The 25,696-nt window shown below is 39.1% G+C and overlaps 2 protein-coding genes across 2 annotated transcripts; one reads left to right on the top strand and one right to left on the bottom strand.

Annotated features, from left to right (window-relative positions):
- Positions 1-279: 279 nt before the first annotated feature.
- Positions 280-13,660, bottom strand: syn2a (synapsin IIa). Its single transcript, XM_034211035.1, has 11 exons — positions 13,033-13,660; positions 7,132-7,189; positions 6,946-7,037; positions 6,590-6,746; positions 6,341-6,430; positions 6,148-6,210; positions 5,811-5,953; positions 5,649-5,723; positions 5,357-5,459; positions 5,051-5,197; positions 280-2,488 (listed from the first exon to the last, which is right to left on the bottom strand). Exons 1-11 carry the CDS (start codon positions 13,368-13,370, stop codon positions 2,354-2,356), a joined length of 1,401 nt encoding a protein of 466 aa, XP_034066926.1. The 5' UTR covers positions 13,371-13,660; the 3' UTR covers positions 280-2,353.
- A 3,542-nt stretch (positions 13,661-17,202) lies between these two features.
- On the top strand, positions 17,203-24,885 carry LOC117543028 (transcription cofactor vestigial-like protein 4). The gene is made up of 6 exons (XM_034211036.1): positions 17,203-17,296; positions 17,859-18,013; positions 18,897-19,059; positions 20,121-20,346; positions 22,247-22,361; positions 22,493-24,885. Exons 2-6 carry the CDS (start codon positions 17,932-17,934, stop codon positions 22,690-22,692), a joined length of 786 nt encoding a protein of 261 aa, XP_034066927.1. The 5' UTR covers positions 17,203-17,296; positions 17,859-17,931; the 3' UTR covers positions 22,693-24,885.
- Positions 24,886-25,696: the final 811 nt, after the last annotated feature.

Here is a 25,696-nt window from a genome sequence, read left to right as displayed (position 1 = left end):
TTTGATGAATGTTTTAATATACTTATCTGACTTAAAGATAGTAATGTCATATTGTTTAAGTGTGAGACAACACAAAGAATGGCACAAACAAAGAGGAGGGAATACATTACTACAATATAGATATATTTACCACAATATGAATATTGCATCGTGCATTATTGTGTGCATTTTTGGAGTAGTATGGATTCCTCAAATTGAATTTGATACATCTTGTATGTTTTTGATCATAAGGGTTCCCTTCATGAACAGCACAACAACAGATGAGGACACAGACCATACATATATTGCAAATGAAGCTTTATTGCCAGTGACAGAGGGGAAATATCCAGAAAGGACGTTTTTCCACAATATATTGTATTCTGATCTTGATTTAAACAGTCCAACACCGGTTTTAAAAGTACATATATTGAGCAAGTTACCATGGCCCTTAATAGTTGCAGTCCTACAGGTCTGAAGATATAGGTTTCACCTCAACACATTGGCCAAATAAAGACGTCCAGTTATAATTTGTCAAATATCGAGTCTCGATCACTGAACCAAGGGATGACCATGCAGCAGGTTACCTCTGCATGTTCCTCCCTTGGAGTTCAATGCCATGACATATTTCCTATTGAACAGAACAACACACTCATAAAGCCCCAGGCATGGCTTTTACAAGGATACACTCACAGATACAATGGCACTTTATAAAACTTGGTAAAGAATTGCACACAGAGCTTGCTGAACATATGTCATAACAAATACATTGGAAAACAGGTACAGATTTCTTTTTACAGTTGATTTGGTTGCTTTTTAGCTGTTTCACCATTTAGGGTATTTGATATATGAAATAGCCACTGGACAACAACCAAGTGATAGTGATATTAGTTTAGAAACGCTTAAAAAAAAATCATTGAGTGGATGACTATAGCTTTTTGAATCATTTCAATGGAAGATCTGATTTGAAAATAAAACGATTATTGAGTAAAAAAACAAAGATTTGTATTGCACTTTCCATCAAATCACAGGAAGTGTTGAATATTCAGAAACACAGACGCTAAAACCTCAAAGAATGTGCATTGTTGTCATAGCAACACCACAATGATAGCCATTATCCAGTGTGAGGGCCACAGGGGGTATTATATCTGGCAATTGAGTGGCAGATCATACATTATTCACCCATATTAGCAGCCGTAATGCCCGCCTCCTCACAACCGGAGAGACCACAATTTTAATATATGGCATCAATTCAGTGGCTTTGATTCACAACAGTCTATTTGAAAACATAGAAGTATTGTCTTCTTCATGGTGAAATTACACACACTGCAGCCCACTCGCTAATATTTACATTGTGGGTTACAGCATGAGTGCAAAGACCGATTGAAAGTAAATGATGTATTCTTTGGTTCAAAATTATAGAAATATATTTAAGTTGTGTGTGCAGACACCTGCACAACCCTTCATAATATTATCTGTATCTTTAATAGAGCTAATAGATCTTAGACTAAGTTTTATTATTTATAATGTGTTTATCTATGAGTATCCTAAAATCACTCGACATAATCTCTTGTCTGATAACATTGTGACAGTGATGATGAAAAGAAGGAGAAAGGCCACATACTGTATATCTCTATAGTATGTGTATGCACACTGGTATAACGCTTGATTGGTAATGGATACATGTAAGCTATTTAACTTATATAATATGCATTTCATAAGACACATTCACAATGCATGAATCACAGGGAACACATCTTGGGTAAAACAGTGATGTTTCATGATTTTCCCACTTGATCAGACTGAGTAACTGACTTGCACCTTCTTTTGTATCAATCATGCAAAACAAAAATAAATATCTATTATATTAGTATGAAAATAATCACCACTACAGCCATACACACTCACGTACTGTACACATATTGAGATACACACACTTCAAACTGCACGATAGTCCACAGTTCGAACAATATCTAAGGTACACACCAAAATAGTAAACAGAAAAGGGGGTAAGGGGCAAATCAAAAATATTTATAGCTGGGTCAAACGGGTAGCACAGAGCAGCACTGGACTCAGTGTAGGCACAATCTGCTTTTTACATAATCAACAACAGCCCCAAAGAAAAACCACAGCTACTGAAACAAGGGTGACCCATACAAGCACACAAATGAACAGGTCAACAAGTAGACAGTCAATTTTGACACTGCATAGGGTTAAAAACACAGTCCAGGGCAGCACTCAGCTGTTCCGAGCTCACGTCACCAAGATCTGATTCAAGCTGTTAGCATCCACACAAACACACGACTGCGCTTGAGTTTGGCTAAGAGACGTCGTTGTTATCTAGACTTTGAGAATTCTCTAGTTTCTCCTGGGTGACTCAGTTGGCCTGGACTTGTTTTTGGCCCACTGCGACGCCATTACAGTCGAGAATGTACTGCAGACAACCTTGAGGCGGGGCCACAGCACCGTTCTTAGCTGGGTCACCAACAACCTCTCCTTTCGGACCAGTTCCCTAAAAAGACAAAGCAATTACTTACTCATCCTGCAACTTTGCTGGTTTTCTCATAGTGAGATCTAAACATTTTAGTTTTTGATAGTATATAAACTATGCACCCCGGTATCACGGCAAGACGTGAACATGTGACGATTCACCATGCTGGGAGACGTGAAGATGTCACGATTTCGTCCCTTCAAACGTGACAGTTACACGGTATTGTTAACCAGTGGAGAAATACCCGGAAATGCCAAGCAAATGCTACCTCGACGGTCGGTTGTTATTGTCAATATTAATATAATAATGATTTATTTTTTAATAGTCACACTCGATTACGCCGATGTTCTTGTTGCCCCAGCTGGTTGACACCTCTTTTAGCAGAAACAAATGCTACATTAATATACATTGGTCATAAACGAAACCGGAAACAGACGTAGGCAAGATCCTCAGCTCGATGATTGGATGGTTTACCCGCAATGCACACTGGGATTTAGTGTTTATGCGATGTGAAATCCGATTTTTTTTTCAAAAATATAATAATACTACATATCTATCGTAGTTCTCTATCTATAGAGCCCTGCTGAGAAGACTTCTAGACAAACATGAAGAACTGCCGCCAAAACTGAAAACGTGATCATAAATATATAAGCAATTAAACAACATCTTACATTTCTTTTCACACAATACGTCTCCTTGCAGTATCAACACTAATTCGGCTGACTTTTATATTTGATCCAATTGGTAGATAGGCTGTATTTACACCATAACGGTGCACAGCCGATATAAAGGGACACCTGGTGGTTAAAGCACGTTATTGAATTTTGTTATTTTTATTATTAGATATTAATAGGATCCCTATAAAGTATATTCATTATTCGTTATTCTCTACTAATAGTTAATTAAAGACTGTATATAATGACTATTTTGCACATCCCTTTCAAGATTTTCTAAGGTTTATTAACATATCATATTATACACATCTATGGTGTAGTTATGCAATGAATGAAAAACTTGTGTTGCAGGTTCCTCAACAGTGCATTACAAGACATCTATCAATATGTGTGTATACCTCCACCATTAAACTGTCATATTCTGCACATTTCTTATACTATCTACATACATCTTATAAGAGTATAATACACATGTATAATATCAGTTAAAATAAGTGCTTGAACATAGTTAACATTGCAGGAAAGCAATATATTAGACGTTAAGTACTTTGTTAGGCTTAATATTTATCTGTAGATACCAATGTCACTGTGTGTGCTGTGTGCTCTGCATGTGTGACCATTAAAGAGGGTTTCATCCCTCCATATTCTTCTTCTATACCCCCAAAGCTTTTTTTCTTATTCAAAAGAAGACCTTAACCTAAAGTATTCTTTAATGTTTAAATTAAACCTTATTAGTTTGTCTGTTTTGCACATCCTTCTATATCTAAGAATACAAATAATAAAATGCAATAACGTGCTTTAACCACCAGGTGTCCCTTTCTATCAGCTGTGCGCCGTTTATGCATCGGGCTGAGGATCTTGCCTACGTCTGTTTCCGGTTTCGTTTATGACGGATGTATTTTGTTATACACACATTCCTTCACATTTAAATTTAAATTTACATTAAAGTATTTCGTGAGGCCTTTTAACATGTTTTTAAATATAACTACGGTTGTAGTTGAAGAGTTTGTAAATGAACATGAACCGAAGCTGTTGCCTGGCAACGCAATCGTACAACGTCACGTCCGTTAATTCCACATCCACACGCATGGATTAACATCGATTTAATACATTAAAGGTGGGGTAGGTACGTTTCAGAAACCGGCTCGAGTGCACTAAAATTTGAAAGTACACAGCAGAAAATAATCCGCCCCTTCCTTAAGACTTCCTTACAGAGCACCTCCTCCAACACACATGAACGCGCACATGACGTCAGCAGACTGGTGAAAGTGGCCGCCTGTTGCTGGCGAGTCATTGAAGTACTGCAATGCACGCCCAATGAGGGCACGAGATACATTTGTGCGTGCACGAGATGGAAGGCTGACAGACAGGGCGGCAATCCAATCCGTTAACGGATTGGTTGTACTTTTTACAGTATTACGGCTTCCACAGATGAAATTTTTGTATGGATTTTTTGTCAAAGCACTTAAGATATTCATTGCTATCGGGATGTTAAGAGCATTCCATGGAATATAACAACAAGTGTATCTCGAGCCGGTTTCTCAAACTTACCTACCCCACCTTTAATGTAGCCTTTGTTTCTGCTAAAAGAGGTGTCAACCAGCTGGGGCAACAAGAACATCGGCGTAATCGAGTGTGACTATTAAAAAATAAATCATTATTATATTAATATTGACAATAACAACCGACCGTCGGGGTAGCATTTGCTTGGCATTTCCGGGTATTTCTCCACTGGTTAACAATACCGTGTAACTGTCACGTTTGAAGGGACGAAATCGTGACATATTCACGTCTCCCAGCATGGTGAATCGTCACATGTTCACGTCTTGCCGTGATACCGGGTTAAAACTATGATACTCATCCAACACAAGCCTACGTTTCTAATCTCAGTGCCTGTGTGTTACTGTACCTGGGATGGCTGAATGGTGGTTGGTCTCTGGGGAGCATTGGCTTCCTTCTCTGCTAACTGGTTCATCTGAGCCAGCACCATGTCAGCGATCAGCTGCCTGTCCTCGGCCTGGTGCTCCCCCACCAGAGGCATGGAGGATCCCACCACCTGTGGAACAAGGAGGATTTATTATAGCAGAGAGCGAGGATGTCGACACCTCTGTCGCATTATTTCGAAAGTACTGCAATGCAATGTAATGTACTGAACACTTGACCTTAAGGAACAGGTGTTTCATTGTACGCTTTCAAACGGGATTTTCTCTCCTACCTCTGTGATAAAATCTCTGCCATCTTTTCCATGGATAGCTTTGACGGCGCAAATAGCCAGACCTCCAAAGATCTCTGAGCAGGTGTCAACCCACAGCTTGTACCTAGACAAAACAGTTCTGATTTAGACAAGCGGCAGCATAATGAGACACACCGGATTATCACAACTGATTACAGAAACCGGTTAACGCACCAATAGTTGCTTGCTTCTAATTAACATGTAACATAATACATTGAACGTCTTTTTCACACTGACATTTGTTTTTGTATTGGAACATAGGAATAATACACACCTATCAGTCATGGCCACCTGTTCAAGCATAGCTGAGCCAGTATTGGTCTTCCAGTTGCCAGATAAAGACGTTCTCCTGAAGTGTGTAAAGCCCACAAATTATAACATCTTTGTTTCTCATCTAGTTGTACATATGAGGTATAAAAAGTGGAGTTACACATACATGTAGGCCTTGTAGTCGTTGCCAATCTTCTGGATTCTGATGTCGTACTTGGAGTCGATGAGAGGTTCTGTGGTGGTGTACGTCTGGGTGAGAGCCACGACACTGGCTATGTCCTGGAACTTACTGTGATTGTCCACCTTCACCTGTACACAAAAACAGACATATGAGAAGAAACACTCAAACTAATGGACTTTCAAATCGACATGGTGCAGACAATGTTTTCTAGTATTTTGATGATTTTCAAATGTATATTAACAGCATATCATTTAAAAAGAGTTCGCCCAAAAAGTGTATAACGTATTCTTTCCTAATACTGCACGAAGAAAAATGTCTTTACCTTTCCAATACCAGAGTGGGCATGTCCAATCTTCACAACTACAGGGAAGGATGGCATGCTGACCTGAAGTATGAAAGTTATTGCATTATATATTTTTTCATACTGTACATTTATCTTACATTCGCAGATAAGAAACAAATCTAGTTTAATGTCAATCACATATTCTGAAATGATCTTTGGATTTGGTTCTCACCATCTCCTTGTAGTTGGGGTAAAAGGTCTGCTCAATAAGAGGGAACTTCTCAGCACCCAGCTTCCTGTGGGTGTTGATAAGTTGGGCAAACTAGACACACAAAAGGTAAATAAATCATAATTCATAAATCATGTCCCAAAGTAATCTTATTTACTTAGTATAAAACAATGCAGTCAGATTAGATCTCATTATTATCCTGTTCCCTGCTTTATTGCTTTGTTTACAGTAAGGCTCCTGCTGGGTGCTTACCGCCCATGGCTTGTCACACAGGTTGTAGATGGACTCCAGCGTGTTGATGCATGGGACGCCTCCATACTGCAGACCAATGACCAGGTTGCGGAAATCTTCATTCTGGGTCATGCTGAAGGCATGTTGACGAATGAGGACAAAGTCCGGCTTGAATGACCTGGTAAGTCAAATGTAAGCAAAGATGTGACAAAACTCTTACAAGAAATATGACTAATTGTGATAAGCATTGATATCAGTGTGGATGATGAATAATGGAGGTGGATACTCAACATCCCTGTTGAATCAACCTTTAAATTAACTTTAATTTATGACTGTGGCGGATAATTCTTCACTCTTTTCTTTTGTGTGTGTCTCACCTGATAACCTTGGTACCATTTCTGTAGGCTTGCATGTTAACGATGCAGTTCCCGTTGGCATGAGCCACGACGTTGATCTCATTGAATTCAGCCTGAGGATGACCAGAGAGAGACACAAAAGGTGAGAGTAATACACTTTTCCTCTACATAATAAAATGGATATCACAGGTTTGGTAAAACACATACCTGCTCCACTTTGATCTCATAATCTCCAGGTAGTTTCTTCCCACGGAATAATTTTGCCCTGGTTAAAACAGAAAGACAAATTTCAATAAAAGAAAAAAAGGAAAAATAATAGAGACCTTAATTGATTACAAACCAAAGGGTAAATTAAGCATTCACGTATCACTTTATGAATGAATGTTGATAAATCCTGCTTTGTTGGGTGAAAAGGGTCCATTTGCAGCACAGTATCGACAAAATCTCCCTTTCACATTCTTCAAACTGCTGAAGCACAGCCTCCTCAACACTTCTTCCCTTCAATCTGGCAACAAGTAAAGCAATAAAATATTGCAACACTATTCCAAGCTACATGATTGTTGAAAACCAAGCCCTTCAACAGCATACACGCAGATGCAATGAAGACTTTCCTACGGCCTGATCCACTAGCAGTACCACTCAGTGGGGTTATTTCAGGACAATGCAGTGATGGAAATGGCTGCATTCAGCACTCTTCAAAACAGGTTAAACAAAAGTGACACCTGTGGGTCTTTTAATTCCCATTTTTCCCATGGATCACTGGATTAATGAAACATTTTTGCCATGGGATTTAAGACTAAGATGGACCAGTGTCTACATACCGACACCACACAGAGATGAAAGCTGCAGCAAATAATGATTGTCGGTGTTAACTGTGTGTTTGATTTATTTGACTTTTTCCTAGACCTATGTAGCAGGACTGGGCCTGAGAAGATAAGCCTTGAAAGTACAACTTGGGTGAGCTCAAATAAATCAATAATAAGGATGGACCAAAAAAACCTTTCTACCCTTTTACTTCCACAAATTGCCATGTAGGAGTTTTCCTTTCCACAGCTTCTCGCTCAAACTTAAACTTAGTGACATTTACTGCAGTGCAACAGTGTTAAATTGGTGTTAGGCTGAGCATTATGTAACTAATAGGATCAGTAGAACCTCCATGTTTTGGCTGTGTTTATATTTTTAGACGACATGCTGTGGAGTTCTCATTCCCTCTTCCTCTGAGTTTGCATCACCCTGTCACGTATCCAGCACTCCCTGCCAATGTGGCGCGGAGGTAGATTTGCATTATTCATCCCCAATCTAATTAGGGCATGGGATCTATTTGTCTAGGGAGGACAACAAGCATTAAAGTATGAATCACTGCTCATATATCTGGGGAAATGAAAAGCCTACTCTGCTGTGATGAATATGCTTTGTCAAAACATACAGTGTAGACTGAGGCGGTGTTTACATTACACGACCCCAGGAACAAACACAGACACAAGGCTAAAAATCCTATGATTTCATTTGAATGTTTGAATGTTTGAACTGTACTTTATCACTCTGCAGAACACAGCCTAGCTTAGCATACTGAGCATGGAAGCCCTGTGTTCAAAGAGGACACCACCCTATAGTTCCTTTGAAATCTTTCAGCACAGTGCAATAATATGCATAAGTATTTGATAGTCAACTCACGTTAAGCAGCTCCTCTGCATGGAGGCCCTCTGTTTAGTTTACCTATTCTCCTTATGTTTGCTTCCATCCAAAAATAAAGGACGTTATTGTTATGTATAAGCAACATTTCTGCCATTTCCCTTGGGTAACATACTGACCTTAAAAAAGAGTTAGACTGGGGAATGTGCCTAACTGCTCACTGATATGAGCCATGCAATGAAAAACCAAATAAGGCCAGAATCCTCTTCCTCTCTTCTGATTTTAAGAGTAAAGTAAGACAACATAGACAATGAAAAATTAAGCAACCTCATTAATTGTTGCAGGTTGTCAAATTGCCAAATTACATATTGCTGCGAAATTTAAATCACTATTTATTCATTCTGATGAGTCACCCGGGAGCTTGGTTATCGGGAGTCCATGTTGAATTTATATGTCTCATCACTTAGCCTACTTAAGATTCACCCTTACACGTGGGCAGGGTTTGAATAAGGTACAGCTCACAGTACAAAACATTCATGTGCTGATTCCTGTTCGAAGCAGGCTCATTTGTGTTTTTGTAATGTTGAACAGTGTGACTGAATATAAGGACTCTGAGCCTCTCTACTTTAAATTGAGCGACAACACAGAGAGAATAAGAAGCAGTACATGTCGACCATTTGTCTGATAAGACAGGGGAACATCTGCTCCTCTTGCTATAAGAGACATTTCTAGCTCAGTATTCCTGGCACAAAACAAACCTCTCTGACTGGCAGCCTCATATAAGTCAAAGCGTTGTCTAAATGACAAAATGCTGCTTTCTCTGCTGTGAGCCTGGTAATTTGCATTGATGTTATCAGCATGCATTTAATCTACAGATAATTATTCTGTTTAACACAACCTGTTACACAACCATTTCTTATTCAGATACATGTCCATAATGATGTGCTTTTTGTTTTCTATAACTGGCTGATTCTAATATTGCAGGACATTTTTGCATTTAAAGGCCTCTGTGGAATATGTCTCACTTACAATTCAGTCACTGTGATTTTCCAGAAATATTAAGGTTTACACACAGTGTTGTGTTTCCCAATATTGTCAGGGTGACACAGTATGCAGACAGTGCTGTACGAAAATGTGTTGTGTGTAAAATATCATCTGGGATCTTAAAAATAGATGTTGATGACAGAGCCTTCTGCCAGATGCAATTAGTCTGAAGGACTCTTTCCTGATTTCATTCTGTGTCACCGGTATTCATCACTCTGGCTTTTATTTACAGCATTAGGCAGACATACTGTCACACAAGATAGATACAGCACATACACAAGCTGAGAGACTCAAGGTGGGCCAACATTACAGAGGATGTTGGGTACTTGCATGACATATTTCATCTCCTTAAAACTTGTCTGCAGCTTTATTTTTTTGAGGTTTTCTTCCTGCCTCTCTGAGAGCTGAATACAAAGTACCCTTTTATACATTTCAGCCCTTTTCTCAATCTTTCTCCTCTGAATCTCACTCGATGTGATAGTTGTTTCTTTATGTTATAGTTAATGGTCCAAACAGCACAGTTTGGTACCACATAAATCACCTATAAGCTACAGATTAGCCAATGTGAATGAAGCTGACACAACACAGAGTAAATCAAGATTGATTTGCAGTGTCGTCGTGACCCAAACCCCCTTTGTGAAAGATCACTTAAAAGCAACCAAAAAGAACCAAAAACATGTGCAACTCCGGACTCAGTGAAATTGAGCAGTCATGAAAAATAGATGCAGCACAAACAGAGGAAGCCTTTGGAATGAAGCATTTCAGCTCATTCTCCCAAGTGGATGTGTGCTCGATATATGAAGCAAGAAACCATTTCAAACGATACTAGACTGCAGAGCCCACGGACCCAATGAACTAACATTATATCGACCAAATTGCATAAGGAAAGAGAAATAATATCTGAGCAGTAAAACACTTGCTAGCAATACTTCAGATATTGTTTAATACGGACAGTTAGAACAATGGAGTGTAAAACATGATCTCACTCCCAGCTCTACCAACTCAATATTCTAAATTAGAACGACCTTTGATAAAAGGCATGGTTTAATTTATTATACTGCGTTTCTCTGCCAAAACTGCAGAGCAGAGTCAGTGTATTGGCACATCAGACTGTAATCCTTATTCTCCAACAAGCAGCTTGCTATCCACTCACAACAAATGTGGAACAAGTGGATGCAAAAGACTGGCGCCCATCCCACTGATCTTATTAAAATTGATCAACGGTTCTGTTATATAAATGGCTAGTCCTGCACGCATAAACAATGTATACTGCAAGTCCACCTGAATGAACCATGCTGATATCCTAATTTCTGTGGGACTTGTTTTAAGGGCATTTTCCTCTGAAGATTTAATTACATTGTCTGTTTATGTGCATCTAAATCAGCGTGAAATTAAATCCTGCATATGCAGTCATGAGATACAGATGACATACAGTATTAACCTTGATGTGTTAACCATGTATAAAACAAGACATCCAGACCAGATGCATCCAAAATGGCCATCCTGTCTAATCTGTTTCCTTGATCTGTTGAACAATGTTTACTGTAGGTAATTCAAGTTAAAAATCAGCTCCAACTACCGAATATTGTGATTCGACAGCGGCTCTTCTTCCTCCGCAGGCTGAGGAGGTTCAACATGGACTCCAGGATACTCTGCAACTTCTACAGGTGCACCATAGAGAGTATCCTGACTGGCTGCATCACGGCCTGGTACAGCAGCTGCACCGCCCTCAATCGTAAGGCTTTACAGAGGGTGGTGAAAACTGCACAGAACATCACCAGGACGGCGCTGCCATCCATGGAGGACCTTTACTCCCAGCGGCTCAGGAAGAAAGTCCTCCGGATTATAAAAGACCCCCATCACCCCAGCCACAAACTGTTCTGTCTGCTGCCGTCGGGCAGGCGTCACCGCAGCATCCGGACTAAAACCACCAGATTCAGAGACAGTTTCAAGACTGTTGAACACCTGAACTGCTGAAACAATATTCATAACATTCATCTGCTACTTAGTAATTATTTATCTATTTATCTAATATATCATTCCAATAGCTTATAGACTCTTATTTCACAATTCCACTTTTTTAAAACTATTTTTCTTTTTGTATTTACTTTTTAATATTTACTTGAACTATATTTTTCTGTTTATCTGTATTATTGTGTTGCACTGTTGGAGAAGCCTGTGACCTAAGATTTTCATCGACATAACTACTCTGTAGCTATGTTCGTATGACAAATAAAGAACCTTGAACCTTGGTATTATCCAAGCATTTGGAGTCAAGGGTCCATGAAATCAGTTTACCATCCAGTGTGAAAGTGCTGAACATTAAAAAGGCATCATAAAGCTGAGTTTTGGTTTCCTGATTTTTAACTCCACTTCCATAGATGCTTTGCAACAGAATGGAATATCACATAAGATGAGTTGTGGGATATTCAGTAGAATGTGATATCCAGATGCACAGCTCTACATACACACACACCTTGCTGTGGAAAATATGTCTGCTATGCAAACAAGTGTTGATCAGGAGGTGATAGAATTAACATAATGTTTAATTTACAAAGATATATGAATAACTACACAAAATAGGTTTTGTCTGAGGCTGTGTGCATACTGATTTGAAGCAATTGAATTCCTTACTACAGTTGACTGACAACGATGCTTGTTCTAAGCTACCTCATAGTTAGATCCCACAGGACGCTGACTGTCAGTGCATCAGCTTTAATGTCGTTACGAACCCTCTATTGGCATTAATGACACAATGGTCCTTGCACCCAGCAGGATGAGAATATGCAGGCTATGGCCACCCTACAGTATATACTGCACATGACTTGTATGTTCAACCAATGGAAACCACCATGTACTGCAGATACATGTCATGTGATCTATCAGTGAGCAGGGGCAACCCCAATGATGGAGGGAAAGCACTGCAGTATTTAGATCACTAACAGGGAAATAATGTACATTTCCATATTTTGCCCAACTTGTGGATCATCTTTTTTCAGAATTTCAAAAAGTTACATTACAGGGCACATGTTGTGAGTTAATGGAAACCATTTTTTAAAGGCAGCTGTCATAAACCCTGCTACAATATGTATAACCTAACCAAATGCCACAGAAAACCCCATCCTAAAACACAGACAAATAGAGGACAATACAATTGATGTATCTCTATCTAATGTAATTACTCCTGAAAATTAACAGACCGTATTTGCTTAATTACTGTCTGCCTCTTGTAATATCATTACACAGGGATGCTAAACCATCAAACCACAGGAGTAGTGCCCATTTCCATCTGCAGGCTGCATGTAACACATGTTGTTGTCAATGGATTCATGTGTAGAAAATCAGTACAAGGATGAGCAAACAAATAATACATAACCCATAAATGATTTGAGATGAATTTAATGACTGAGTAGAGAAAACATATTGTCTTACCACTCCTGTTGTGGTTCATCAATTACCAGGAGAATCTTGAACTTCTTAGGCGTCGTGACTTGTGTCTGCTCCACTAGCCCTGCTGAGGCAGCTGTCTGCTTAACAACGTTGGTGATGGAGCTGAAGAAGCCTGCTCCGCTTGACTGAGATGGCTGGGGTTTTCTCTCTGGAGCAGGGGAAGTGGCTGGAGGTGAAGGCCCAGTAGTAGGAGACTTGGCAGGTGTGGGGGAGGCAGGTGGGGCAGCCTGAGCCTCAGGCCTCTGGAGGTCTGTCATGTAGCCATTGGGCAGGTTGGAGATGAACGTGCTGTCCGAGAGACGCCGACGCAGATAATTCATGGCTACAGCTGAGAGAGGAGAACAAGCACTGGGTGTGGAAAATGATTCTGCAGAGGAGTCCCGGTTCCCAGTGTGCAGCTGACGATGGCTGAGCTCTCAATGCAAACTCCCAGCAAATGTGTTCCCTCCCAGTTCAGCAGAGCATCCTCAGAGCACCCCCTCACGAGCAGTGACGCTTCGTTCTCCCTCAGCCAATCCCTTTACCCTGTGCTTCCCTCACCACTGCAAATGATGCTCCTACTCTCCTTCCTCCTCTCGTTCTCTCCTCTCTTCACTCTCACTGGTGTGCCTGCCTTCCCTACCCCTCCCCCATTTTCTACTGCCTCGCAGGCGTCATGCTTTCTTGAACCACAGCATTTTAGATAGAGGGGTTTCCAGTGTAAGTGCATGAGGGTATACAGAGTACTACACAATAATTGCCTTCCTCCGGCTCCCCCTGTTTCTTGTGTTTTCTTTGCCCTCTGTCCATGCGCAGCATGTGTGTGTGTGAAATGCAGCCATGAAATCTAAAATGGCTGTTTGGACTAGTGGGCAATGTTGAATGAGAGGAGAAGCGTCAGCAGCAGTCCCCTGAGACACAAGTGCCTGCAGTAAAGCCTCTCTCTTAATTGATTTATCGATCCCATTTAGCTACTGATTTTGGTTATTACATTTTCCTACAAGACATTCTTTTCCTGACTGTTTTATATGACTTAATTAGAAAGCACTTGTCTACTATGGCACAACAATATTATGTGCAATTACATTTTGATATACACATTTACGTGTGTACACAATCGAAATGCTTATGAAAGCATAAAAACACAACATACGTTATGTTCTGTATTATATTGTCTGTAACTGAACATTTACTTTCATACATTTTACTGAAAAAAATATATTCCAACTTAATGATGTCTGATTTAGCAAACATAATGTGAATGTCAAAGGAGGAATCTGCCCCTGGTACTCTTTTATATACATTAATGGCTGTTCTGACATGTTTTCATTGGTAAATACAGGGAATATACTTAGAAGGAACTAAAGCGGTTTGATAAAAACCTCAGAGACTACCACATCTCATTTCCAGTAATAGATTAATATTTTGAAATTGCATCAAGAAACAGATTAATAGATCAATAACTCATCAATAACGCACTCACCACAAATCTTGTCATGGGGCTGCACAGTTCACATGATTCTGCAAGATACAACATTGACTCTTAAGCACAAATCAACCTAAGATTAATAAATGTTATTACTAAGGCAACAGAATATTTATTTCGCATGAACACTTTTATATGCAAAAGCCATGAAGTTAACCGCTTTGAGCAAACTCCCTCAGCCATCAGGAGATTTAAACCGCACTGTCAGGCACAGGCCACTTGGAAAATTGAGTAAATATAGCAACGGGCTATTTGCACAAAAACACTCTAACCTTTAGTACATGGGAAGTAGTAGGCTATGTCATTATACAAAATAGTACATTGTGTATGAACTGGGGATAACAAAAGAATACAACAAAATATCTTTCGAAAATACATCCTTGCATCTTTTATATCCCTTTCATAAGTGAACGCTTTGTCCAAATTTGCTTTATATTATTCTACTGCTACTATTTCTAGACTTAATGCTGCACAAATAAATATATCTCTAAGTTTTCAGAGGGTTAATTTGTTTAACACACACATGTCACTCATTTGGGGATGGAGCTTACTCCTCTGTTTCAAGGAAATTGAACAGAAGGGAGATTTGGATATTTAACAATGAATCATACAGAAAAAAATTACCATTTGTCAAAAGCTTCACATGAATAGTGGAGTTTTGTTAAATCCATGAGTGACAAACTCCAGCTCTAATTATAGGTTGTTTGTTTGCACTTTAATATTGCCATTCTGTTTCCCCATATTGTAATTTTGCTGTCACTCATTCTGGTTATTCTAAACAACATCTGTTGCATACCTATTTTCTACAGTCAAATGTTTCTCTGTTATTGAATTAATTTGTTCTTAATTGAATCTATGGTCTAAGGCAGGGGTGGGGAACCTTTTTCCTCTCAAGGGCCATTTATATTTTTTCAACTTCCTCCGAGGGCCGTACAAATTATTGACCTCTGCTTAAAAAACTAAAATCACAGCCCATTCATTTGGCCTTTCTTTCCAGATATCTTACCATGATGATGCATGCACGTGCACGGTTGTGGCATGAACACCCAAACAGAAAGATATGGACACAAGATGTGTGCAAATGTATTTAGTTTCCTATCCATGTGAACATGATTTAAGTGGGGGGGAACCTAACCTCCTCTAGGGGGGTTCGGGGGGTATGCTCCCCCGGGAAGATTTTTTTTTAAATGTTGAAGTTAAAAGCATCAATCTGGTGCACTTTGAGAGCAAAATTAGGAGCTCTGGAAACATCTCTCAACACCCATATGAAACAGAACTGTAAGCAGATTTACTTTTTCTTTATGGACATTTTACAAATCACTCCCCTTTCAAACTGTATTCTTGTTTATTAATAACAACTTTTTTTTACTGTCATATAGTATTTTATACCCGTTTACTTTATTATCTTGTTTTTTTTATAATAATGATCATATAAAGATATGCCTTTACCTCACTGGTTGGAGAAAAAGCTTCTTATATTCGTTAGCATAGCTAGCTAACCAGATGCTAATAACAACAAAGTTATTGACTGTATGATCAGTATGACAGTCATGAACAGATCGCCACTGGGCTTTCAACTAAAGACACAGACACGCAAAAACGGCGGCATGTGTACGGCTCCTTATGGGTAGGCTAATGCAATTTGTGGAAGTGCCGGAGCGGTGTTCTGGTGCTCTCCGTCAGCACTACACACCTGTCAGACGAGACATACCACGTGATGACACGTAGGCTCGTGTTGTGTTCAAGGACCCTGACCTTGGCCAGGAAAAACAGGCACTCGCTTGTTTAATTTTTTTGCGGTCTAGATTTCTTTCATTTTTTTCTTTTTTGCGTGTGTTTATAAATTACCTCGAGGGCCGTACCAAATGGTCTCGCGGGCCGTATACGGCCCGGGGGCCGGAGGTTCCCCACCCCTGGTCTAAGGAGATAAGTGGAGACCATATTTGGTCATATATAAATAAAGGCTTTAAAGTGTATTTACATTTTACAGTATGAAGAACAGTATAGGTATAGGATGAGGATATGGGGCACCCCTTGACTGAATATCCATGTAAAAGGACAAGGGTGTCTCATTTACTTTTTGAATGTTTATCATAACAGACAGTGGTAAGGAGAGTCTAAATGTTACTTGTATTTTTACTTGAGAAAAGCTGCACCACACACCGGTACTTATAAGGGTTCTTATTCAGAGATACTTGGGTGACATCCACTGGTAGCAGCGCTGTAGTGAAACATTAATACCAACCTCCACACTGTAGAAGATCAAAGTCACTGATATGTCTATAGATGAGAAGAGTATACAGTAGGAGCAGAGGATAGCCGAGTTATAGTGGGGGTGCCAAATCCGGCAGCACCATCACCTGGTGTGATGTGGTGTGGTGTGACCATCACCACAATACTTGTGTCATTTGAGTGTCATTTCTCCTTGCTTAGAGTACAGCATAACTAAAAAATGGCTCAATTTACCCCACTCTCCCCTATGTGTTATCATTACTTGTCATTTTTTACGTATTTTGTATTCGTGGTTATCAAGTATCAGACACTTAAACAACAGAGAATGTTTTATAAAATGGTACTATACACTGACAAAACACATCTTATCCTTTCACCATGTATTCTGTAGGAATAAAACATAAAAACACTGACGTTTATTCTCCGCTAGGGCCGCTCGCCACTCTTTTGTTTGGGGACTGGTGCGGTGGGAAAGTACGTGAAGGCAGTGTAAAGGCAAGCTGGACTAGCCATGGTAGTGGTGAGGCTGTGAAGCGTTTTTTCGATAAAGTGAGTAACTTTAACATCACTTTTAATGTTACGCTGTTTTTGAATGGTGTTGTTGGGCATACATCCAGTAAATGTACCGTAATGTAAGTGCTCACTTGACTAGTTGGTGTAAGGTTGTTCAACGTTTATTCTGTTTAGGCGAACTAGCTTGACTACAAAGTTTTGGACTAGCTTAGCTGCTAATAGCTAACGTTAGTTTGTCAAAGTCGCCAAAGTTAGCTTTCCAGTTTGTTAGCTCCTGTAACTAAGACAGCAGTTCCGTAACTATTATAACAATCATTGTACAGTTATTGTAGCAACGTAACTTGCTGATCTACTTTACTCATTTGTCAGTGAAAGGTAACATAACATTGTAGCGGTTAGCTGAAGCTACGTGTTTAACTAGCAGGACTGCTAACTGTTAGCATTCAAAGCGTTAACGTCAACGTCAGGAGGATACCTATCGTTAGCCAGCTAACCGCTAACGTCAAGGGAACATTATCCTTTTCCGTTAAATTAATTGAAATATAAGCTAATCTAACACATTGGTTTACGTGATGTGTCCTTTGTTTCTCTTTTATAGGATATAACTTTTGTGTTGCTTTCGCTGGTGTGTCTTGCTAACATCAATGTTAGCAACAAGCCTGTTCGTGTAAATGCTATTCACTAGAATGGACCTGTTGAACTCTCAGTTCCTGGACAAGATGAACAATAACATCGGGAGACTGCACTACGAAGGTTAGTTTGACATTGTTTGCGTGTTGTTATGTGTCCCAATATTGTGTATTTCACATGTTATGTTGAACCAATAAGTTTAGGTTTCTTTCTATAATTAAAATGTCATTGTTTTCGAGTGTTTTGCTTTTCAACTAACGCTATTTCAGAGACGCAACTTTTTTTGTACGTCAATTTGGAATAAAGATACATCGGCATATTTTAAACTCACCTTGTTTTAAGGAGATAAAGTGAATACTACTGTCTCTGCATGTTTAACTTCTTAGTTGGAAAGACTAGCACTCACTAATTATTCACTACTAATTCTAAATACCGGAAATGCTACAAAAAAATGACCATCGGTTTTTCTCATACCCTCCCTTTAAAGCTTATAAGACATTCTAAACACACCTAATAACACACAAATATGTGAATACTGTATGATGAAGATACATACTATGAAACACTATAAATATGGCCTAATTTGATGTAGGAAGGACTTATGTCTGTGTTCGCTGATAGTGTCTATGGGGAGGCCATCCTCCAAACATCTTGTTAAAATATGAATAAACAGTTTCTAGAGAAATATATTGACAACAACAGTGTTGGGTTTGTTTTTAAGCAGAGGGTTTTACTTCAAAACAAAAGGACTCTCTTGTTGATTGCACAACAATTTTAATCAAAGCTGCCTTCAGAAATAAACAAAGACCTCAACCTTCCATAATTAGGAGGGTAATCTGGAAGACAGTTTACTTGCCTTTTTAACAAGATGATATGACTAAGCTAATGGGCTTAATTAATCAATGTTCTGCTCTTATTTAGCAGACAAACACCAAATTAGCTGTGGTCATGTTCATGAATCTAAAGTGAATCAAGGTTATTTATACTACTGATTCCTTTACCACAGATGAGTCCAGGACACCCTCCCTGCCGACTGCCATGTCCAACATCACTGGCCCTCCTCCTCACTGCCCAAGCAAACGGAAGTATGGCGAAGAACAAATGGACGACCAAATCAACTGTGATGATGACCCCATGACCAAAATGAGCAGATTGTTTGCCACTCAACTGTAAGAACCTATACTCAAAACTATGTCGAAAATACTTAAAAAAAATTCAGTTTAGTTTTTCACATACATTTTTTTTTGTACAGTGTATCATTTAAGTATTTAAAGGTGGGGCAGGTAATTTTGGAGAAACCGGCTCGAGTGCGCTAGAATTTGAAAATACACAGTCGGAACAAATCTGCCACTTCCTTACAGAGCCCCTCCTCCAACACACATGAACGCGCACATGACCAATGAGGGCACGAGATAAGTTTGTGCACAGATGGAAGGCTGACAGGCAGGTAGGCCATCCAGTTACTTTAGCCGAGCCGGCTAAAATGATTGGTCATGCTTTTAACAGCGCTACGGCTTCCACAGATGACATTTTTTTTTAATGGATTTGTTGTCAACGCACTTAAGATATTCATTGCTATCGGGATGTTAAGAGCATTCCATGGAATATAACAAAAAGTGTATCTCGAGCCGGTTTCTCAAACTTACCTACCCCACCTTTAGATATGTAGCTGGTTCAGAACTCATTATGCTCAGTTATGCATTTTTCTTTTGCCAACAAATTGAAATATGTAGCACAAGGCAATTTTACGAATATTTAAAGGTACTGTGTGTACAGTTATTCAAGAGTACTGCTTTATATTAGTATTATCCATTTCCCCAAACCCCAACATTGTTATTTACTCTCTGCCTTGCCTTAAACAGCAGACATATTGTATTAAACACATACACACATATCAAACCATTCAGCTTGAAAAAGCCCAGTTTAAATTTTTTTTAAACAAATGTCTGAATGCGACCTTACAGCATTAACTCTGGTGGAATGCAAGGATCACCTCCAGGCTATAAAGTGTCATGATTTCAGGAGAAAACTTGATGAGCAGCAAAACAAATGATGCAGTAGTGAATAATCATAACAGTTTCTGAGAGATGCCTACAACCACTGATGTGCTGCACAATACAAAAGACAAGACCACCACCCCAGTTTACGCTGTGTAGATGCAGCTATGGATTGTCTATGAAAAGGTGAAACTGTTTGTGGTATATATTTAATATGAATGTTCTTTTTCTAGGGCCCGTCCCTCTGCTGGAGACAATCGTAATGAACACTGGAGCCTTGCTCACACTCCTATGGAGCATGTTACTTCCTCCTCCAACGGTCTCCATGGGAACCACCTGTATGCTTCTTATTCTAGCTATGCTGTAGACCAGCCTCTGGCTCTGACCAAAAGCATCCATGACGTTGGAGTCAGGACCAAAGAGAGGTCTGTCATTAGCGGGACTGTGGAGCGACAGCAGGTATGTCAACTTCTAGAACTTATTTATAGAATAACTTAAGTTAACAGTGAGAAGAAAAAAGAAAGCACTTAACTTGTAATCGGGGAGTGATACAATAGAGTGCGCGGTATAAACATTAAATCATTTTGATAAATTCAAGTGGTGTTCATGCCTGCTGTATCTGAGCGGCCATAATTGATCCACGTGATGTACATTTTATCGTGTGATTATAAGCGTGAAGGTCCACCAGTCTTATTGCAACTAGGGATGGGAACGATTAATCGAATATTCGAAATGATTCAGGTATTCAGGTATTCGAATATGAGTTATTAATTTTTTTATTATTATTTTTTTAGTTTTTTGGGAGGGATGCCTAAGTTGATTACATATTATCAAATTGAATAATTGAATGTATACGACAGTGCCATAGCTAAATGTGTTAGGTGACGTCTAAAGGTGTGTTTTGCTCCGCTCACCGGCCCTCACAGCAGGCAGAGCTGCAGGTGCTGATCTCTCTCTCTCTCTCGCGTCCGGTTATACTTCACTCACGTTTATGTCCAAATCCATCAGATCTAGCTAGTTCTAGCTAATGATATGGCTGCTGCCCCTCCCTACACGCAGATCACGCAGACTCAAACCTCATCTTATGCCCAAATGTGGCGCAAATGCGCTCGGCAGCCGTTGCGAGGTTCCGGCGCTAACAGTTCATGAGCGTGCTCCCCCCCCCCCCTGTCAACACTTGCGACACATGAGTGGCCAGCCTAAACAACAATAAGCGCTGCTTGGCAACCGTGTGTGGCGGCAAAGTACATAGACATTTTGACAGGAGGGATTTAGTTTTGCCGGTATTCAACATATTTTACCAGTCATAGTCCGGTAATTATTTACACTCTAAGAAGAGTCCTACAGACATGGCGTCAAAAAGGAGTAATGTGTGGAAATATTTCGACCAGGTTAGTGAGTGCGGTGCAGAGGTCAAACTATGCCAAATTAAACTTATATATACATGCTATACCCGCAACCTCCGTTCCAGCTGAGAGGGTCTTCTCTACAGCTGGGCTGATTGTGAATCGCCTCCGCACATGAAAGCTGTAGGACTATAGCTGTCAAACTGTGATCACCAGTTCAATACATTTGACAAATTCGACTTGGTTTCTTTCTATACTTATTTGAACATGTATTTATTTCCAAAAGTTAATGAAAAAAATGTTTTTCCAAAAAACTATTTGAATTTTAATTTTTTTACCCAATTTTTTTTTTGTATAGGATATGTACATTCCGGTTAACCGTTTTTTGGGGGGTCGAATATTCGAATATACATTTGCTTTCAAATTCCCATCCCTAATTGCAATTGAAACATTTTGACTGCGCAAGCTGTAGCGAGACACTTCCCCAGGTCGATGCTTCCCTCCTCCTCCTCCTCCTCCTCCTCCTCCTCCTCCTCCTCCTCCTCCTCCTCCTCCGATGTACTGATATATGTTAATCTCCTTGGTCCTACTTTTGGTAAGCGGTCACACCCATTTTCCCTTTATTCCTTCTTCTTGTTGTTTAACCAAACACTTTCCTGCTGCAATGAGATCAGCATCTTATTAGCTATTGTCTGTGTACCCAGATCCCAGACTGTAGTATGTATAAGATTGCGTCTGCTTGCAAGTCTACAACTGTCCGTGTACATATTGTTTTAACAACCCCTGATTCTAATTGTATTATATTTCAGATTAGTCTGTTGGGTGTACCACTGTCATGTTTTTTGTTGTTGTAGTACCTTGAATCTGCTGGAGTATCTTGGTATATACATATTCAGAGAACGTTGAATTCTCAATTTAAACTCTTTTCAGTAACGATGTGTACAATATGTTAACAATCTCAGTATTTTACATAGTTCTTTGTAGCTGATTGTATGAATGTTTTCCACCTATAGAATCGTCCCTCTGTTATTACCTGTGCCCCTGCGAGCAACCGTAATTGTAACCTCTCGCACTGCCACATGAACGGCTGTTCACCCAGCCCACCTGCTGATGAGATGAAGACCAACGGTGAGCCAATCATTACTATAAATCATAATAATAATAATCTAATGTTTATATATAGTAGTATAATATTTGTGATATATTACATGCATGATAATAATCAGGTTTTATTGCCTCCACACATAATGGCCTTTCAGCCAACACAGAATGCGATCCTGTGATTGAGGAGCACTTTCGTCGCAGCCTTGGAAAGAACTACAAAGAAGCAGAGCCTTTGTCCAACTCCGTGTCCATCACCGGTTCAGTGGACGACCACTTTGCCAAGGCGCTGGGAGATGCCTGGCTTCAAATCAAGGCTAAGGATGGGGGTCGTCAAACCCCAGAGGCAGATCAATGAAGCAGAGGGAAGTTAACATTACCATCACTTCCTTACTGTTTCCATATGAGAGTGGAGATGGACCACCGTCATGTCTTGCCAAGCATCAACTTCCCTTAGCCAAGAACAATGTAAGTCATATGGTGCTCACATAGGCTGTTCCCTTGTGGACATCCAGGTCGACTTTTTAGAACGCTCAGTTAATATTTATACTCTAAAAATTGGCTCTTCATTGAGAAAATAAGTATTGCGTAGTTGGGTTGACAATGTTAGATGTGGAAACTGTACAATCAGAATTTTTTTATTTTGCATTTCAAATGAGATTCACAAAGTGTTTGGTTGTTTAGGAGCTCATGTTCTTGTTTGACTTGCCTTTACTTTGCATCAACAGCCAAAGAATTTCCCTTCATGTCCCATCAACATATAAGCCATAGATCTTCCTTTCTAAAATCACACTGCTCCTCTTTCATCTCTTTTTACTTGAAAAAGTCAGCCAGATGTCATTTTCTCTTTTTACAATTCTGACGTTTAGGTAGCAGGTTACCTTCATAGATCCGTTTTGAATCAATGTGTTCAAGAACAATCCTTGTGTTTTGAAATTGTGGACATGCATTTCACCCCCCCCCCCCCCCCCTTGTACTTTCTGAAGACATTAATAATGTCTTATTTATGATTCTGAACTGGACTTATCCACTATTAACTGAATTATTTTAGTTTCCTGTCTATATGCTAACTGTGGCTGATTACTTAGTAAACTAATATCAATCATAGTAGATGTGCCTAACTAGAAAGCATGTTTCAAATAGCTGGTTTCTATTACAAACCTTATTCTATACTATATATTTACTCAGAATTTATTTTTTATCTGTAACATTTTAGAAATACTCACTGCTGGTACAGTTGTACTCAATATATTTTTTGTATCTGGTTTTCATTACTATATGTAGGTGTATATTTTAGCACTGACCTACATATCGCAGCCTCTGGAAAGGTTGTCTGAATGCAGTTTAAAAGGCTAACTTGCTTTGTTATTCTGTGGACCTGGATGCTTACGCTTTCTAAATGACTGAATACAGCAACACCTGACCTTTCAGTAGCAGTCTGCTAGCAGTGGCTTTATTTATTTTGAACATGTCAATAGTTACATTTTGGACTTTGGCTAAAAATGGTGACAACAAACTCTAACTGTGTTACTTTCTAACAGGAAGTCTTCAATGCTTCAATTGCAAAGCAGTTGATTTCCCTTAGAACTAAGATTTAATGCCCATGCAATTCCTGAACAAATATTATTATTATTATTATTATTATTATTATTATTACACCATGGCTGCCTGACCCTTATTCGTCACTCCAGTTTTGTTAAGAATGACAAGTATGTTTGTCTTGTATGATCAAGCGGTGTCATGGTGGGAGCTGCCATATCTTCCTTTAAATATAGAGAAAGGTGTCAGTGGGTAACAATGGTTTTTTTTGTGCGGATTAGTTATGTAGAATTTCTTTTATTTCTCACCCTTCTGAAATTCTCTACTTAAGGTAGCCTAACCTATTTGTCAACACTTATTAAGATATGGTATTGCAATTTCAGTTTTCTTTTGTATGTTAACTGTCATATACATTTGTATTAATATCTTACAGTTTTTGAAATTGTTACATACACTATCCTGTCTTTATATGTTTTATTTTACTCCTTTAAGACTATCGTTGCGCCGCGCGGAACGATCATAGATATTTTGTTTTGATTCAGAGTAGTGTACTCCTATGTAGCATGGGTGCTTATTATCTTCTAACCATGCTTTTGTATCTTCCTAAAGTTGGTTATCTTCCCAGAATTGTCAGATGATGAATACGTGCAGGAACACAATAGTCTTTCGATCAAAGACTTTCTTGGTACAGTGTCAAAGACTTCTGTACTAACAGTTAAAGAGTTAGTTTAGCTTCTGTGTGTACCTTAGCGGAGTTTAGGGATTATCATCGGAATCTGTTTGTTTGACACAAGTAGATTTTTCAGTAAGATGTTTGGGGTATTAGTCCATTGTTATTTAATTGTTATATAGACTACCTGTACTTTTAAGACTGTTTGCAGAAATGACCTGCTCCAGGTGTCATACACATAGAAAAAAAGGTAATATTTGTTCACTTGTCCTTTTTTTCTCTGGAAGAAAATGCCACTGTTTTGTACTTAATTTCTTCCAAATAAACATAAAAATGCCTATCTTTTGCATATTCTTGTAACATCATTCATACTAAATAAAATGTGAAACAATCCACACATTCAGCCACATACATAATGTTAATTACAATCAGCAACATCAAAAGTATGTTAATCCAGTTAAAATAATGAAGCGTATGGTTGGTATAAATAAAAATACTTATCAATTGGATTGCTAGTATAGTAGGATGCAATTCAATTTCATACAAGTGAATTTGTTGACAATGAATAAAAAAATAGGGTGCTTTGGAAAGAAACCGCTTTAAATTGTAAGGTTATTGTTTATTGCAGATTAACATACAATTTGTGTTATAGTACTGTATTGGTTAATTGTCAAACTCAAGACATCTTGTTGCTTCAATGTACAATAACAAGGTGGTTACTCTGATTAGAGCCCAATACAAGCAATAAGGAGTCATGGCTCCTTCTCTATTGTCATTGGACCAGAGTTGCCACGGCTACAAAATGAAGTGATTTGACAACATGTTAACCAGAACTGTTTTGTTCGGAGAGACCAACATTGGAAACATTTCCTTTTATACTATACTCCATAGATATTAAATGTGATGATACTATCTGTAAATATAGTATATTGGACAGTGCCTGGTGTGTTCCTGGTGCATCCATAATTGTACGTATGTTGACAATAGTCTCATAACAGCTGTATGTTTAACACCTTTTATTTGTACTTAATGGCTGTTGGTGCATAATAAATTCTATGGCAGAGTCATGTCCTGGACCAACAGCTGACGTCTTCCCACAGACATTAAAGTTGAAGCCACTTTGGCTAGAGACATTGTTTGGTTGATCTGGTGT

The sequence above is a fragment of the Gymnodraco acuticeps genome, unplaced genomic scaffold (assembly GCF_902827175.1).
Source record: "Gymnodraco acuticeps unplaced genomic scaffold, fGymAcu1.1, whole genome shotgun sequence".
Taxonomy (NCBI): domain Eukaryota; kingdom Metazoa; phylum Chordata; class Actinopteri; order Perciformes; family Bathydraconidae; genus Gymnodraco; species Gymnodraco acuticeps.
The sequence above is the reverse complement of the archived record's forward strand: the minus strand, read 5'-3'. Positions and strand labels throughout refer to the sequence as shown.

What these genes read in the sequence shown, in the direction of transcription:
- syn2a (XM_034211035.1), bottom strand. Translation starts at nt 13,370, where the DNA reads ATGAATTATCTGCGTCGGCGTCTCTCGGACAGCACGTTCATCTCCAAC. An exon ending in GATGAACCACAACAGGAGTG is followed by an intron (nt 7,190 to 13,032) that starts GTAAGACAATAT and finishes TGTTTTAACCAG; the next exon opens with GGCAAAATTATTCCGTGGGA. An exon ending in AATGGTACCAAGGTTATCAG is followed by an intron (nt 6,747 to 6,945) that starts GTGAGACACACA and finishes TTGACTTACCAG; the next exon opens with GTCATTCAAGCCGGACTTTG.
- LOC117543028 (XM_034211036.1), top strand. Translation starts at nt 17,932, where the DNA reads ATGCTATTCACTAGAATGGACCTGTTGAACTCTCAGTTCCTGGACAAG. An exon ending in AGATTGTTTGCCACTCAACT is followed by an intron (nt 19,060 to 20,120) that starts GTAAGAACCTAT and finishes TTCTTTTTCTAG; the next exon opens with GGCCCGTCCCTCTGCTGGAG. An exon ending in TGATGAGATGAAGACCAACG is followed by an intron (nt 22,362 to 22,492) that starts GTGAGCCAATCA and finishes ATGGCCTTTCAG; the next exon opens with CCAACACAGAATGCGATCCT.